Below are 15,143 nucleotides of genomic sequence, written 5' to 3'. Positions count from 1 at the left end.
AGCCTGGGAAGCTTGGGGCGACAGCGGTAATTTAGAAGCACCTAGATCCACAGCCCATCTCCTCAAACTAAACAAACTTTGATTTCATTGCAAAGGTACTTCAAACGCAAAATGTCCCAAACGTTCAAACTTAAATTTTGAAACTGAAATTTTGTAACCTTATTAAATTCGAACGCGTACATAATCACGCATTCCTATAGAGATCAATTTGCGACTATGCAAGGCCGTATTCATAAAGAGGTTAGGATGTTTGAACCCTCCCCCCCCCCCCCGAAATGTTTGTCCGAGTCGTAAAAACGTAATAAAAATGCATAAAAACACACTTTTAATGCATTTTTTAAAGTTATATATACCCCCCTCCCCACCCTAAAAAATAAACCACCCCGAAAAAATCCTGAATAAGGCCCGCGAATATGTTATTAGCGTTTGCGTGTCTACCATCGGATTAGTGCAATCATCAGCAGGCTACCACATCATTGAAGAGAGATCATTGAAGAGATGGCTTATTTAATACTATTGCTCATATCTATGGGCTTTTTCCTAAATTCTACTATCTGTAACTGCTATAATGGTTGCAGCAGTAGCTGCAACCTAGTAAAGAGCGAACCACATCTCAAAGTAACCGTATGTTGATAAAGGTGAGCATTTTTTTTTACAATCGTCCTCTCCCTTCCCAGGAAAAAAATAATTCATGACTTCCAATTTAGTTCTTTTTTATAACATACCCTCTGCAAAAACACTCCTTCTTCAGCAGTAAAAAAAGAAACGAGTATGTCCCTTTCCATTTCGTTCCGCTTCCATTTCGACGTAGGCGTTAAAATGAACGATCGTTTATTTTGTCCTTCGTTTATTATTTTGACATTAGACGGCTGCACTGCTGTCGTCAACGTTTTGTGTTGCCAAGCATTTTTTTTTTTTTTTTTTTTTCGATATATCCATCGCAATACTATCCTATACACATCTAAAAAACGCTCGGTAAAAAACACAATTGGGTCTCGGGGCTATAAGGCCGTCTGATTATCAAGGCGTATCAGAACAATAGAGTGTATTAAAGTAGAGGGGGTTATAGACTCATAGACTCATACTCATAGACTCATTTATTTTATAAACAACTATCATAGCCGTGGCCGAAGCCCCGACTAAATGGCGCTGTTTAGTACATTACATAAAACTGGTCACTGGCGGTTTAAATAACTGACAAAAAAAGGCACGAAAGAATTGCTGTGACGGGTTGTTCGACACTTTGGCGGCACTAGTTGATTTTTATGGCGGGTGTTGGCGGTGATAGGTGCAGGAGGGGGAAGCAACGAACGGTGTTTCTCGGACGAAAGAAGGGACTGCCCAAAATTGCACATTAACTGTAAGCGCCTATCACGCAACGTTGGCAGTCGTAAGGTACTAAGGGCAGCCTCATAAGAGTTGTATTTCGGGCCTAGTATCACTTTCACTGCCCGTTTTTGAATGGCTTCCAGATCTTCACTTAGGTATTCAATATTATGAGCCTGAGGGCCCCACACAGGACACGCATATTCAAGGATTGGGCGCACATACGTGACGTAAACCGTCTTCAGCTGACTTTGTGAGAAACCCAGTCGGCGCAAGGTAATTAGCGACTGTAATGCGTAACTACCTTTTTTCACCAGACCGGCGATGTGCGCGCTAAATGAACAGTCGTCACTGAAAGTAACCCCGAGAATCACTGAGGTTGAGGTAGTAGGGTACCAAGGAACCGGGCATGAGAGGTCACGCTTAAGCGGATTAAACCTCATGACTTTTGTTTTATTCATATTAAGCTGGAGGTCATTAATGCTACACGCCTCGAGAAAGGAGTTCCTGATCTCACTGCTGAACTGGGGATACACGTCTGACTTTTCAGCAAGATATTTCAGAAGTAGGGAGAGATCGTCCACGTATTTGAATCTGTCTTCAAACTCGAGGATAATGTAGTTAATTACCGCTAAAAACAAAAGAGCTGCCAGCTTAGTGCCTTGTGGTGCGCCACACGTTAGTTCAGCCCACTCAGAGTTTAAGTCACTAGGGAAGAGAGCATAGACACACTGACAGCGGTTACGCAGGAAGTCAACAACTAAGAGCAAAATATGCTTCCTAGCGCCCATCTTTTTGAGGTTATTTGCTGCTGTATAGTGGCGGATCAAGTCAAAAGCCTTACGATAGTCGACTAAAAGCAGGTCAACGAGGCTACTGCCTTTGTCCAACCACTCGGTAATCAGGTGGTAGAGACGTACTAGATAATGCGTCGTACTACTCCCTTTCAAGCAGCCGTACTGAAACGGATCTAGGGCTGGCTGAACTTGGGCTAGGAGCTCTCTATAAATAAAAGATTCAGTCACTTTAGCCATATTAGGCGTAATAGAAATCGGACGAAGCTGATTGCAGGACTTCGGGTCTTTGACTTTAGGTAAGACGCGGACGTAGGCTTTTTTCCAAGCACTCGGGAATTTGTGCTCCTTGAACGACTGATTGATTACTGATGAGAGTGGTTTTGCTAAAAACATAGAATATTCTCTTAAAAGTTTAACTGGCAATTCTCCTGGGTAAGAAGCACAGTTGCTTTTTAACTTTTGAAGTTCTTTATACACCGCGAACTCGGATACTTCAACGATTGTATCTTCAGAGACGTCAGCAATGAGGGCTTCGATTTCGGCTTCGGTGAAGGACGGGTGAGTAGTACAGATTGAAGTGAAAAAGGCGTTCACTTCGGCTGATTTTATCAGCGTTTTGTCGTCTTTCTGTATCTTAATTTCACTGGTGGTACATTTACCGGTAAGACGCTTGACTTCAGAGTGCCACCTACGGGGCTCACCTTGAAGGAGAGGCGAGACTTTGTCATGAACGTACCTTTTCTGCGCTGCTCGTAACAGTTTAACAATGCGGTTACGAAGTTTGTTTGCTTGAACAATATCCCCACTGCGATGTAACTGGCAGCGAGTTAAGATAAGCTTCTTTAGATCGGGTGTTACCCAAGGTTTGTCAGTATCACTAACAGTTATTTTTTTCTCAGGGAAATGTTCGTGATATTTACATGACAGCAAAGAGTTGAAAGTATCAACTTTCTGGTCGATATCTGTCATAGAGCAAATCTCATCAAAGTCAAACGTCCCAATCCACTGTCCAAAGGAACGAATTGCCTCTTTAGTCATAGGTCGAGTGGTAATTTTTACTTTACGTGGTGCTGGAAGGCCAACTTTGGCCTTCCAAAGAAGTGTGTTATGGTCAGAGTTATGCAACGGACCGAGAGAGAAGGGTACTTCGTAATAATCGGGAATGTTCGTGAAAATAAGATCTAATATACTACCACTGACGTGAGTAGGGATTGAGACAACTTGCTTAAGGTCAAGCATGCTGGAGACCCATGCCTTATTAGTCTGATTGAAATCACCAGCGATTACAAAAGCAGGCGCTGCGTGGCTGCGGCGTAGGTCATCAGTGCAGTTTTGGATATACTGGATCAGTTCTTTTCTATTCTTTGCACTTTCGGGGTAGTAAACTGCAGCTACAACCAAGCACGAATATCGCTTTGATAGGCGCTTTGGTTTGCATTCGACCCAAATTACTTCATGGCATGATTCACTGGGCTGACTTAGTAATTTACAAGGTAAGTCTTCCCGAAAGTACAGTCCGACCCCACCGCCTCGTCGGTTAATCCCTCGGTCGCGTCTCGTATTAAAAAAACACTTGTACCCCTTGATATGCCCGGTTTCATCATTAATATCCCAACATTCTGTGATAACAGCAATGGGGGAACTCGTCTGTTTGAGAACTACTTCAAGTTCGTCGGTTTTATTGTTTAGTGATCGGGCATTACATACTAGGATATTGGGAAGTCTGCACTTCGACAAGAAAAACTCAGGTGTTAGGGGGTGGGGTACTTGACAGTGACAATACTGGGTCAGCGTACCACGGACGAAGCGAAGGAGGGATTTCACTAGGAGGGATGCAGTTAACTACTGTCAGAATACGTTCCCTTGCTGTACTGAGAGACCTCGCTCTGTTGTTAGAAACGAGAACAGGGATAGCACAATTTTTATTTCTTTGGCCTCCTCTTTTCCCTCTGTGGCTACGCTTGGATCGCTGTTGACTTGGATTGACATCTGGCGGCTTTCTCAACAGTCGAAAGAGCCTTAAGTTAATGAAAATAAATGGCGCCACTGTCAGACGAGATGAATTCAGTTCGTATAAATCAGCTTTTCCGTACTTTAATGCCATCGTTATTGCACTAATGGAAACTATGACAGTCAAATTTTCGATTATTCATACCACCACAGCAGAAAAGAAACCATGAGAAAATTCACAAATAAAGCTATACTTGTACGACGCTCAGGCTGCTATTTGAGCGCTCTGGAACGCCAGCTCCAATTAAACTCCAAATTACAAAATAGATGGCGCCACTGTCAGCGAGATGAATTCAGTTCGTATAAGTCAGCTTTTCAGTTCTTTAATGCCATCATTAGTGCACTAATGGAAACTAGGAAAGTCAAATTTTCGATTACTTACACCATCACAGCAGAAAAACCACGAGAAAATTCACAAAACAAGCTATAATTGGACGACGCTCAGGCTGCTACTTGAGCGCTCTAAACGCCATCTTTTTCCCAAAAAGATTGAGCGCCATCTTTTTCCCAACACCGAATAATTATTCGGTGTTGGAAAACTTGGAATATTATCTGATATAAAATTCTGAATGTCGTTAAAGATAGCCTACAGTCTTTACACATGTAATTAATTTTTGCGAATACAGAGGAGTGTTATATTATGTATTTTCCAATTGTTTTCATTGAAAACACAAAAAGGCTTATGATCAATTATGGCCAATTGACGTTGCAACGGTAGAATCTTTACGGCCTAGTGTGTCCGCGCTAGGGTAGTAACGGCAAAAAAATGCACGGTAAAAAAAACAATTTTGATTTAGGCCTTAAGCCTAGAACACACGTAGCGTTATTCAAGCACTCCTTTAAGCAGCTCAGTGGGCAAATGATAGCAGTACAAAAAAATGCGCTTTGTGCGACATTTTCAAAACTAAAAATCATGGACAAGGACAACATTTGTCAATAGTTGCATGATAGATCTCAACTTATTATTTAGTTCTTTTATTATTATTCGTAAGTTCTTTTATTTTTAAAATTTATATTAGTTTCAAATATTTATTTAATTAAAAAAACTTTAATTAAATTTTTAATTCTTTATTATTAGATATTGAACTATCATTATTATTGTTCAGGTCTTTTGATTTTCATGCTGAAGAGAAGGAACGAATGAGGACTACTTTTTTATGATCATGATGAAATCCGGCGCTGTTTTAGCAAATCGGCACCGAAAGCTAGAAAATTTATCAAGCTCAATTCGGCGCCGCTTTCTTTGCAAATCGACACCGATTTACCAAATCGGCGCCGATAAATGCTACGTGTGTTCAAGGCTTTAGACTGGTTAACATCACTAAAGACCCACAGGCCAAATGATATTGCTTTCTGTAAATTTTTTAGTGGAAAGATTTAGTAAACTGTTCATTAAAAGAGAATAAGCAAATGTAAATTAGGTGATATGGTGTAAGAAACGGACTATTTGAATACCAATTGATCACCCAATCATAAACATTTCAGAACAAAATTAATGGGTACAATTAACAATTATATTTGTTTTTTCACCCTGCTGTGTCTCCAGTAAAATTCACAATAACAATATCATATCCAAACCTATATCCACCAGCTTTTGGGTAGTTTTGCACAATGATAACTACAAGGCGCCGTAAAATATATCAGTAAAAACGTAAACTATCGGTAGAATCCGTAAAATAGGTAAAATACCAATTTACGGGGGACCGTAAAATTCGGTAAAATACTTAAAATACCCAATTTTACCGTGACCGGTTCTACCATTTACAACACTAGAAAGCGCTGATGTCTTTTTTTTCTACCATGGCTAGTGGGTTACTAGAATCATAGAGAGATGTTTCATGGCTCATTTAAAAGCTATTGCTCATATCTACACATTTTTCAGAAATTCCACCATCTAAAAATGCCACACAGCACTAAAAAGGGCACTTTTGGTGCATTTTCTCAAGTGGAAAAGCTGGGGTATGAAAACCCCTATCAGTCAAATGAACTAGGTCTAGGCTCTAAGGCTCCAAAATCGCAGCTACCACCGAAATTCTCTCAACCCTTCTTTCTTAGCGTGTGAAAAATGTGATTGGGAGTGATGGAAGAGGTTTCCACGATGGCATTCTTCTGGGCACTTTTTATCTAATTCTGCTCACAATTTCCTCAAAATTTTTACACGGTATTATTTCACAAAAATCTATGAGAGATACAGAAATTTTGTTTAGGTTTCTGAAGAGAAAATATGAACTTCTACCAATATTCAAAGTTATTTCATTTCTAAAAAGTATACCTTCGAAGCTAGAACATTTTTCTTAAATTAAATATAGAAAAAATTTCAACTGGAAGTAATGAGCAACTTTAGAACTTAAAACGAACAGAAATTATTCTGTATATGAGTGGGGCTCCCCCCCCCCCCCATAAAACAATATAAAAGATCATGACAGTTTCGCTTTTACATTAAATTTAAATTAAACGCGGGCAAAGATGCATAATAAAAAAAAATGTTTTTCTGGCGAAAGTAAAGAAATAGGTTGAAACTTAAAAAAGCGAAAATTATTGCTTCATAGTCTATATCGATAATATTAGTGCAAATAAACCAACTGATGATAGTACCATAGGATTGTATGATTATAGAAAACTAGCGCTTTACTAAAACACCCAAAGGCCAGTATAAAAAAAATACAAGCATACTGATTTAAGATCCAAAATAAGTACGTACTATGACAACAACAAACTAATCTATAACGTTTTTCATAGTCTTACACCAGTGGCGATATTACTAATTTTCAGTATATAATTAAAATTATCTTAAAAACAGAAGCATAAAAATAAATATTAAATTAATAACCGCAAAGTCATTGAGCAGCATGCAAAAATAATGGGCTGATTTATCAGGTAACATCTTGGCAAGGGCAAAGCTAGGGTTTTCATTTTGAGGTGGATAAAGTATGTACCGACAAAATCGTACACTGTGACGACAAATGCGAACACATAAGCTAAATTAAGACGCCCGAAGTTCCAAGGCGTCGGCATTGCGTGATAACGCCTTGGAACTTTGGGAAGGGGACATCCCCCTCCTTAGCTGCACTCCTGCATCTTGGTCTTACCAGCTATAATGCCAGTAGTGAGTAATATACAATTATAAATTGCGAAAAAGACGCTTTAGTATTATTCAAAATGAAGATCAAATAAGCCATAATATAAACGCTGGAAATCCGGTTATTTCTCTCTATACAACGGAGAATTTGAACCTATGATACAAATTCTGAAGCTAGTCTGTAGTCCTAATGCTATCAAGATGGCTTCACTTTGGACTTGTCTACAAGCTAATCATAAAATGTCCTTTTCAGAACCAAAACGAGATCCAATCATTGGAATGAGCTCATTGTGTAGAAGTAATACCAAAGTAAACGAAAAAAGTAAAGCAACAATCCTTAAAAACTGTATTTTTTTTCAGTAAGTGTCCTTAATCGGTTTGCTTTTGCTGTAACAAAACTCCTATATTGTTTTGTGTTTTCATTAAAGTGTTAGTTTTCTATAATCATACAAACACAGGGAAATATCGTCAGTTGGTTCATTTGCACTAGTTTTATCGATTTATATTAGATAGACTGTGACGCAATAATTTTTGTTCGTTTTAAGTTTCAACTTCCATCTTTACTTCCCTCAGTCAAACTTTGTTTTGTTTTTTTAATTAATAAAATATAAAAGGGGAATGTTTCATCTTGGATTTGAAACGGCTAAAGGTATTACACTGATTTCCAGGGGGAATCAATAGGTATGGGAGGGGAGATGGTCACACTCCAATCACTTTTGATACTTCAAAAGGGCACTAGAACTTTCAATTTCCAATCGAATGATTTCCTTTCGAAGTTTCTACGACAACTTTTATACAAAGTGCCTTGGTGAAAAAGAAATAAACAGAATACATGATGCTCACTTCTCTCTTTACTTAGGCAGTGCTATTGCGATGCCTATGAAAAAACGAACTCTAACCCATAATAACCAAAATATTAAGATAAAATACTATTTTAGGTAAAAACTGAATCATCATAAGCCTGAAGATGCAATACACTTATCTTTTGATAAAATAATAAAAAACAAGTATGTTTTGAATAGTTGTTTCTCTATGGAAATCAAGCTATAATGTCTCTATAATAACCAGACACTCTCTTTTAACCTTTCTTATAGGTTTTCAATTGAAGTTTTCCTATAAAATTGAGCAATGAATGAATTCTGGCCCATAGTGACCGAAATAGTGTGATAAAATGCAATTTTGGACAAAAAGCATGACAAGAGGTGATATTTCTAGCTGCGTGCTACACGGACAAAACTTTCTGCAGTACAATGGGCGCCGTCATCCCCCTGAATATAGACTTGCCCCAAGAGTCCTTTAAAAACTTTATTTAAATTAGAATGATTTAACCTAAGAATCCATAAGTCTATTACCCTGACCTTAGGTTCATAGAGTCCCAACCCGGATTCAGACAGTATTTTTTTAAGCATTCTACAGATGAGGTATAATTTCTATTCGGAGAAACACTCATAAGCTTTACCATAGAGGTGGAACCCTGAAGTGCTGAGTACAGGGCCGTATCTAGGATTTCTTCGTGGAGGGGGGGGGGTTAAAAAGATTTTTTTTCAGGGGGCTATTTACAAAAAAAACTTAAAACATGGATAAAAAAATTGTCTAATATGAATATCTGTTACGTTTTTACGAGTCGGAAAAACGTTTCTTTTTTTAGGGGGGGGGGGGGGTTTAACCCCTGGCTCCTCCCCCTGGATACAGCCTTGGCCGAAGGGGTGGTATAACTCCTCATTTACTGAATGAGTTATTGCTTGTTTAATGTTCTACTGTCCCTCTTCACTTTCACTTTCAAGAATTCACAACATAGCAGAGTACATTAGATTATTATGCGTCTTTCTTCGTTTGAAAGCGAATAGAATCTGTAGATCGCCTGCGTAATTTCCTCAGCCAGTTACAAATCTGACACTTAATTGGTCAATTTGTCTGGTAATTTGGCACAATTTTTACCTTCACTTGAGCTTGTGCTAAGATAGGGGTAGAAAGTTTACAGGGAAGTTAAACATGTAAACGCAGCAAGTTGTATGATCAATTAGGAAGAAAGCGAAACAAAACTCCAAACAACAAAATGCAGATATAAGGCTCTGATTTGTAATCTCTCTTCAAAAGTAAACGCAGAAATTCTCACCTTAACAGCAACAGCTTTGACTTTATCGAATAACAGTTTCATAGAAGTTTTCCAATTGCTGTTCATTTCCTAACTTGAATTTTGTACAGAGCACTTGAACATCCCTCATTGAGCAGGTCAACGTCTTTTGACATCTCCTTGTTGCCTTAACCATATAAAGGTAATCCATATTCAGCCATAAGAACCAAAACCAGTAAAGTTTAAAAAACAAAACCTGCCATCAGCACTATGTCCAGTACTACGATGGATTTCAGAAAAATTAACATTTTATTTTCAACCTTAAATCCAAACATAGCAAAAACATTTCGTTAGCTAGTTTAATAATAGGAATGTCACTTGAAATTTCTCATTATTGGTTGAAACCTTTTATTTCTTAGAAAACCTTGGATTCTTTAATTTCACTCGTTTGAAAACAGAATTTTAATAAACACAAAGTGAATAAAAATTTCTAAGGTAATTGAAGTAAATTTGAGTTAAAGGTAGTTAAAGAAGGTATAAACTGTAGACTGATGTGAATGGAGCTCTACGAAATATCCATTTTGATGTAGGAGTCGAGTTCTTTGTCCAACTGTTCAGCCGTGAGAGGCTTTCCATAACCATATCCACGAAAACCTCGACTATGTGAACGAGCTCCGCCTCTTCCGCCCATTCGGCTTTGAACTCTGTTGACACTCCTATATCCCCTAAATCTTCCTGATGAGATTCTTTGAGATCCTAACTTTATAGTCTGTGCCACAGCAGGTATCTCAGATAAGCTGATCTTAATTTTCATCTTTCGACCATCAAGGGGGACATCATTATACTGTTTCATAGCCTTTATAGCATCCACTCTCCGTTTGTAAACAACATTAGCTGTACCCAGTGATCTTGCACTTCTATCATAGTGGACTGCTGCTGAGTATATTGGACCAAAATGTGAAAACAGCTTACGAATATCGTTGTCATTCACTTGAAAATCGAGATTAGATATGTATAGTTTTGTTTTGCCACCACCAAACTCTGCCCTTACAGCTGGCCATCTTAACTCAGCTGACTGAAAGGATTTTCTCCTGCCTCGTTCATGCCAACCACCTCTTCTCATTTGAAGACTTCCACGCTTTGTGACTGCACCACCGCTGACTTTTCTTACATTTATTTTTCTCTCCTTAATAAACTCATCCAAGGACTGATTCATTCTTAATTTTCAAACTTCAGACTTTTAAATTCATATCGAAACGGCGTTGTAGTGAATATGATATTGGTTGAAACTTTTATCTGCACTAAAAAAAATTATGCTTACGGATAAGCAAAATTCTAAATTCACAACTGATATTTTTTAAGACAGATTTTTTTGCAATTTTTAAGTTCTAACAAGAGCTTTGAAAATCGTCAAAACTACTTAGGACTAATTTTGAAAACTTGCTATCCAAAAATGGTAAAATTGTCAACGTCATTTAGTATGTCCTCCAGAGAATGTGCTTATACAATAGTAAATGTTTCGATATCTTCTAATGTCTTTGAATGATTATATATGCAAACAAGAGTGTGTTCTGGTATTAGATTCCCAAGCGAAGCTTGCAAGTGGACATATTTTTAAGCTGAATGAAAAATGTAAAAAAAAGATTAGTTAGTACTAATGTTAGTCAGTACTACATTAATCATAAGTCATAAATCAGGATCAGGAAGCATGAAACTAGGTGATATAAAATTTATTTACTCAGGCAGGAAGGATGGAATACATAGACAGGGAGTAGGGCTCATGATGAATAAAGAAGGTGCTAAGTCTTGTTTAGGCTGGGAAGGTATTAATAATAGAATTTTAATTGCTAATTTTATGACTAAAAAGTTAGGGGATTCAGTTATAGTAGTATATGCCCCTGTAGAACCGAGTGATGGAGATACTGTTGACTCAAATGAATTTTACTTACAGTTACAGGAGCAAATAGATAGGGTCGCAGGCAGAAATATGGCGTTTTTACTAGGATATTCTAACGCCCAGGTTGGTAGAAATAGGGATACATGGTATCCTAGCTTAGGTAAATTTGATGTAGGAAAAGAAAACAGCAATGGCTACAGACTTTTGCAATTTTGTAGGTATAACAATCTAGTTATAACCAATACGGTGTTTGGTCATAAAATGGCCCATAAGTTAACATGGTATTCACGTGATGGTAAGACAGCAAACGCCATTGATTATGTTATAGTAAACCAAAGACTGGTAGGAGTAGTATACGATAATGGGGTATATAGGAGTGCTGTTATTGATGTTAAAAGTAAACATCACCATCTAGCAGTGTCTGGGTTAATCTAAAACTCAAGTTTTGGAAGGGTAACTACCTCCCGGGAAGTTATGATGTTGGTAGATTCCAGGATGAAAATTTGAAAGAAACTTTTCAGGTACAGTAGAATACTAAATTTGAGAGTTTAAAATTTGACAATGTGGAAGAAAGTTGGAATAATTTTAGAAATAAAATTTGTGAAGTTGCTGATGGTGTCTTAGGGAAGAAATTAAGGACTGCAGCTAGGAGTATTAGCGAAAAGGCTTTTATGTTTAATAGAGAGGAGAAGGGATTTGTACACGAATTATCTGAGTGATAGATCATATGAAAATAAAAGGAATGTAAAAAAGGTGGATAAAGTATTAAAATATGAACTAAGGAGGTGTGAAGCGCAGGCCATGGATAAAATTGCCGAGGATTTAGAAGATGCAGCCAGACGGCATAATAGTAAAATATTGTACTGGCATGTTAATAAATTGAGAGGGAGTAATCAATCCAGACTTGTCCCAGTTAAAGATAGGAACGTGGCCACAATTAGTGATAAGGAAAGAGTTAAAGAGGGATGAGCAGAACATTTTGAGAATGTGCTAAACCGAGATAGAGTGGCATGAAAAAAAGTAGAGGAAAAGGAAAATGTTTGTGATACCTTGGATGTGAAGGAAGATTTGTTTTATTAGGAAGAACTAGCGACAGTACTGAAAGGATTGAAAATAATAAGGCTCCAGGTGGTGATGGTGTGGTAAATAATTTTCTTAAATATGGTGGCTCTGAGGTTAGAAATAAGTTACTGAAGATTATAAATATGATTTTTGAAAAAGGGGAAGTACCTAAAGATTTTGGGAAAACCTTAATTAAACCACTGTATAAGAAAGATGATAAGAGGGAGTGAGGTAATTATGGAGGCATTTGTCTGGTCTCTGTAGGTAGCAAATTACTTAGTAATATGATAATTTTTGGACTGAGAGATGCCGTCGACAAAATTTTAAGTGCGGTTTTAGAAAAGGTAGAGGACATTTTGACCGAATTTTCACTCTTAGGTTAATAATTGAGAAGTGCCTGAGTTGTCAAATACCTTTGGTTCTCAGTTTTATAGATTCATATCGTTATATGGTATACCAGACAAATACGTTAAAGTGATTAGTGCTATGTACGAGAATGACACTGTTGCGCTTAATGTAGGAAATGAGATTAGCAGCTGGTTTTGCATTAAATCAGGAGTTACGCAGGGTTGTGTTTTATCCACATTTATATGGATCATTTTGACGGACTTTATCTTAAGGAGCACAGGAAAGGCAATGGGACCATGGAATCAACTGGGGAGGAAAAATTCGCCTAGACTTAGATTATGCTGATGATTTAAGCATCCTAGATGAGAGTGTGAGTAAAATGAATGAGCTTTTAGAGATTTTGCGAGTTGAGGGTGTAGGAATAGGTTTGAAAATTGATGTTAAGAAAACTAAGTCACTAAGACTAGGAAAAAGTGAAGATGAAAAGGTGACATTGAGTAAGGAAAAGAATGATCAGGTGTGCATCTATATTTACCTTGGTAGTATGGTGGGAGCAGTGAAGATGTTAAAAGTAGAATAGCCAAGGCTCAGGGTGTTTTTTTCACAGTCGAAAAAGTTTTGAAGAATAGGAAGATAAGTCTGCAAACCAAGATTAGAATATTGGAAGCTACAGTGATGACAGTGGTCAAATATGGCTCTAAAGCATGGGCGCTCCGAAAATTGGATGAAGATTTACTAGATGTTTTCCAGAAAAATTGCTTTCGGATTGTTCTGGGTACCCTGTTGACTGACCGTATTTCAAACAGTAGGCTGTACGAAAAATGTGCTTCAATCCCACTTTCTAGGGCTATAATGAAAGAAAGGTTGAGATGGCAAGGGCATGTTCTGCGGATGAAGGATGATAGATTGCCGAAGATTCTCCTTTTCGGCCAACTGTCTAGGGTTAAACAGAAAGCAGGTCGTTCTCGTGTGGGGTGGGAAGATGTCATAAAGAAAGATTTAAAGGAAATGGGAACATCTTGGGAGGGTGTAACGAGGGAGGCTTTGAATAGATTTGGATGGAGGAGCGTGTGTAGCTGTATTGGCCTCAGGCGGCTTGGTGCCGCGGTCATTTATTAGAAGTAGTATTAGTAATAGTAGTAGTAATGTGACCTTTCTTGAAACGATGTGATTCAAGTCTGCGACAATGTAGAAAGGCCTGGCTGTACTTTTTCTCCCGGCAGGACAAGGTAAGAAATTAATATGTCATAGGAGAAATATATCATGTAAACGTTACAGAATGGACATGTGCTGAAAGAAAAATAAATATTTCTTGAACTAATTGCTGTAAAGTGTAGAATTTAATCGATATTGGTGATCACTGATGAATGTGAAGAAATTGGAGGAAGACTAGTCCGCTAATCCGTAAGTAGTACTAATTTGTGTTCGGGCTAATAACGTCAGAATCGTGGTTGCAGCAGTAGCTGCAACCTAGTAAAAGACGAACACGACCCATAGTAACCAAACATAGTAACCAATTTGGAGACCCTAGAAATGGTGTTGGAGCGAGACACGAAGTACGGCATTATAATTGCCTTGGCCGAAAACCCTATGCAGGAAACTTACAGTGTCTTGGCTTGAACAACGAGGATTGCTCAATGGGATAGACTTTCGTGCTAAGGGGAAAACCATTAGAAAAGAACGTATTCTAAACTAAAACTAGTGAAATAAACTCCTTCTTTTCTACCAAAATTATGTATTTCAGAAAATTCAGGATTCAGATGTATTTCAGGATTCAGTGTATTTTTCAGCACAAAGTTTAAGAATTCAAATTAATTTCTGCTATTTTGCAAGTTGCTCAGTCATGAGTTTGAATTGGATTGGTTAAGCTTCCTTTTTCGTCATCCTAATCATGGTTCGCAAAATATCAATAATTACCCTTTACAAAAAGTACTGACAAGGAAAATAATTCTTTCATGGTTGCAGCGGTAGTTGCAGCCTAGTAAAAGACGACACGACCCATGGTTAAGCAAAAAAAAAGCTTGACACCCCCTCAAAATAGTGTCTGATCGAAACAAAAAGTACACCATTAGAATTGCCTTGGGCAAAATCACTACACAGGAAACTTACAGTCCCTTGGCTTGAACAACAAGTAAAATCTGTTTGCTTGAACAACAGGGAAAATCACTTTTTTGCATGGAAAACATCTTCTTTTTTTTTTACTCCACTGGTAGTTGGGGACTAGAACATTATAGAGAGCTGTTCAAGGTCTTATTTCAAAGGACACTGTGAGAAAATAACACTGTTCTTTTCTTAAAGTTTTATTTACAGCATCTCCAAGTCATACCATCATACTAAGTAATTTACTGTAAGTAATTTCTAAGTAATTACTAAGTAATTTCTACTGTCCCTCTTCCCTTTAACTTTCAAAATTTATAATTTGGCAGAATACATTAAATTTAGTATCTCTTTTTCTTCGGTTGAAAGCGAACAGCATTCGTAGATCGCCTCTCCAATCATTTAATCTCAAATTATCTTGTGAGTTTCAGTGAAGATAGTTCGCAAATAACT

The 15,143-nt window shown here is 37.7% G+C and overlaps 2 protein-coding genes across 2 annotated transcripts in view; one reads left to right on the top strand and one right to left on the bottom strand.

Moving 5' to 3' along the window:
- The window catches only part of LOC148950821 (sperm-associated antigen 7), an 86,275-nt gene that overhangs the window by 54,507 nt on the left and 16,625 nt on the right, over positions 1–15,143 (top strand). The window lies entirely within an intron of this gene.
- Positions 9,680–10,692, bottom strand: LOC148950822 (THO complex subunit 4-like). Its single transcript, XM_089090022.1, has one exon. It carries the CDS (start codon positions 10,500–10,502, stop codon positions 9,852–9,854), a length of 651 nt encoding a protein of 216 aa, XP_088946148.1. The 5' UTR covers positions 10,503–10,692; the 3' UTR covers positions 9,680–9,851.

The sequence above is a fragment of the Artemia sp. Qi Xiang Cuo genome, chromosome 6, assembly GCF_049724085.1.
Source record: "Artemia sp. Qi Xiang Cuo chromosome 6, ASM4972408v1, whole genome shotgun sequence".
In the NCBI taxonomy this organism is placed as follows: Eukaryota; Metazoa; Arthropoda; class Branchiopoda; order Anostraca; family Artemiidae; genus Artemia; species Artemia sp. Qi Xiang Cuo.
Note: the sequence above shows the minus strand (reverse complement) of the source record. Positions and strands in the feature narration are given on the sequence as shown.

What these genes read in the sequence shown, in the direction of transcription:
- LOC148950822 (XM_089090022.1), bottom strand. Translation starts at nt 10,502, where the DNA reads ATGAATCAGTCCTTGGATGAGTTTATTAAGGAGAGAAAAATAAATGTA.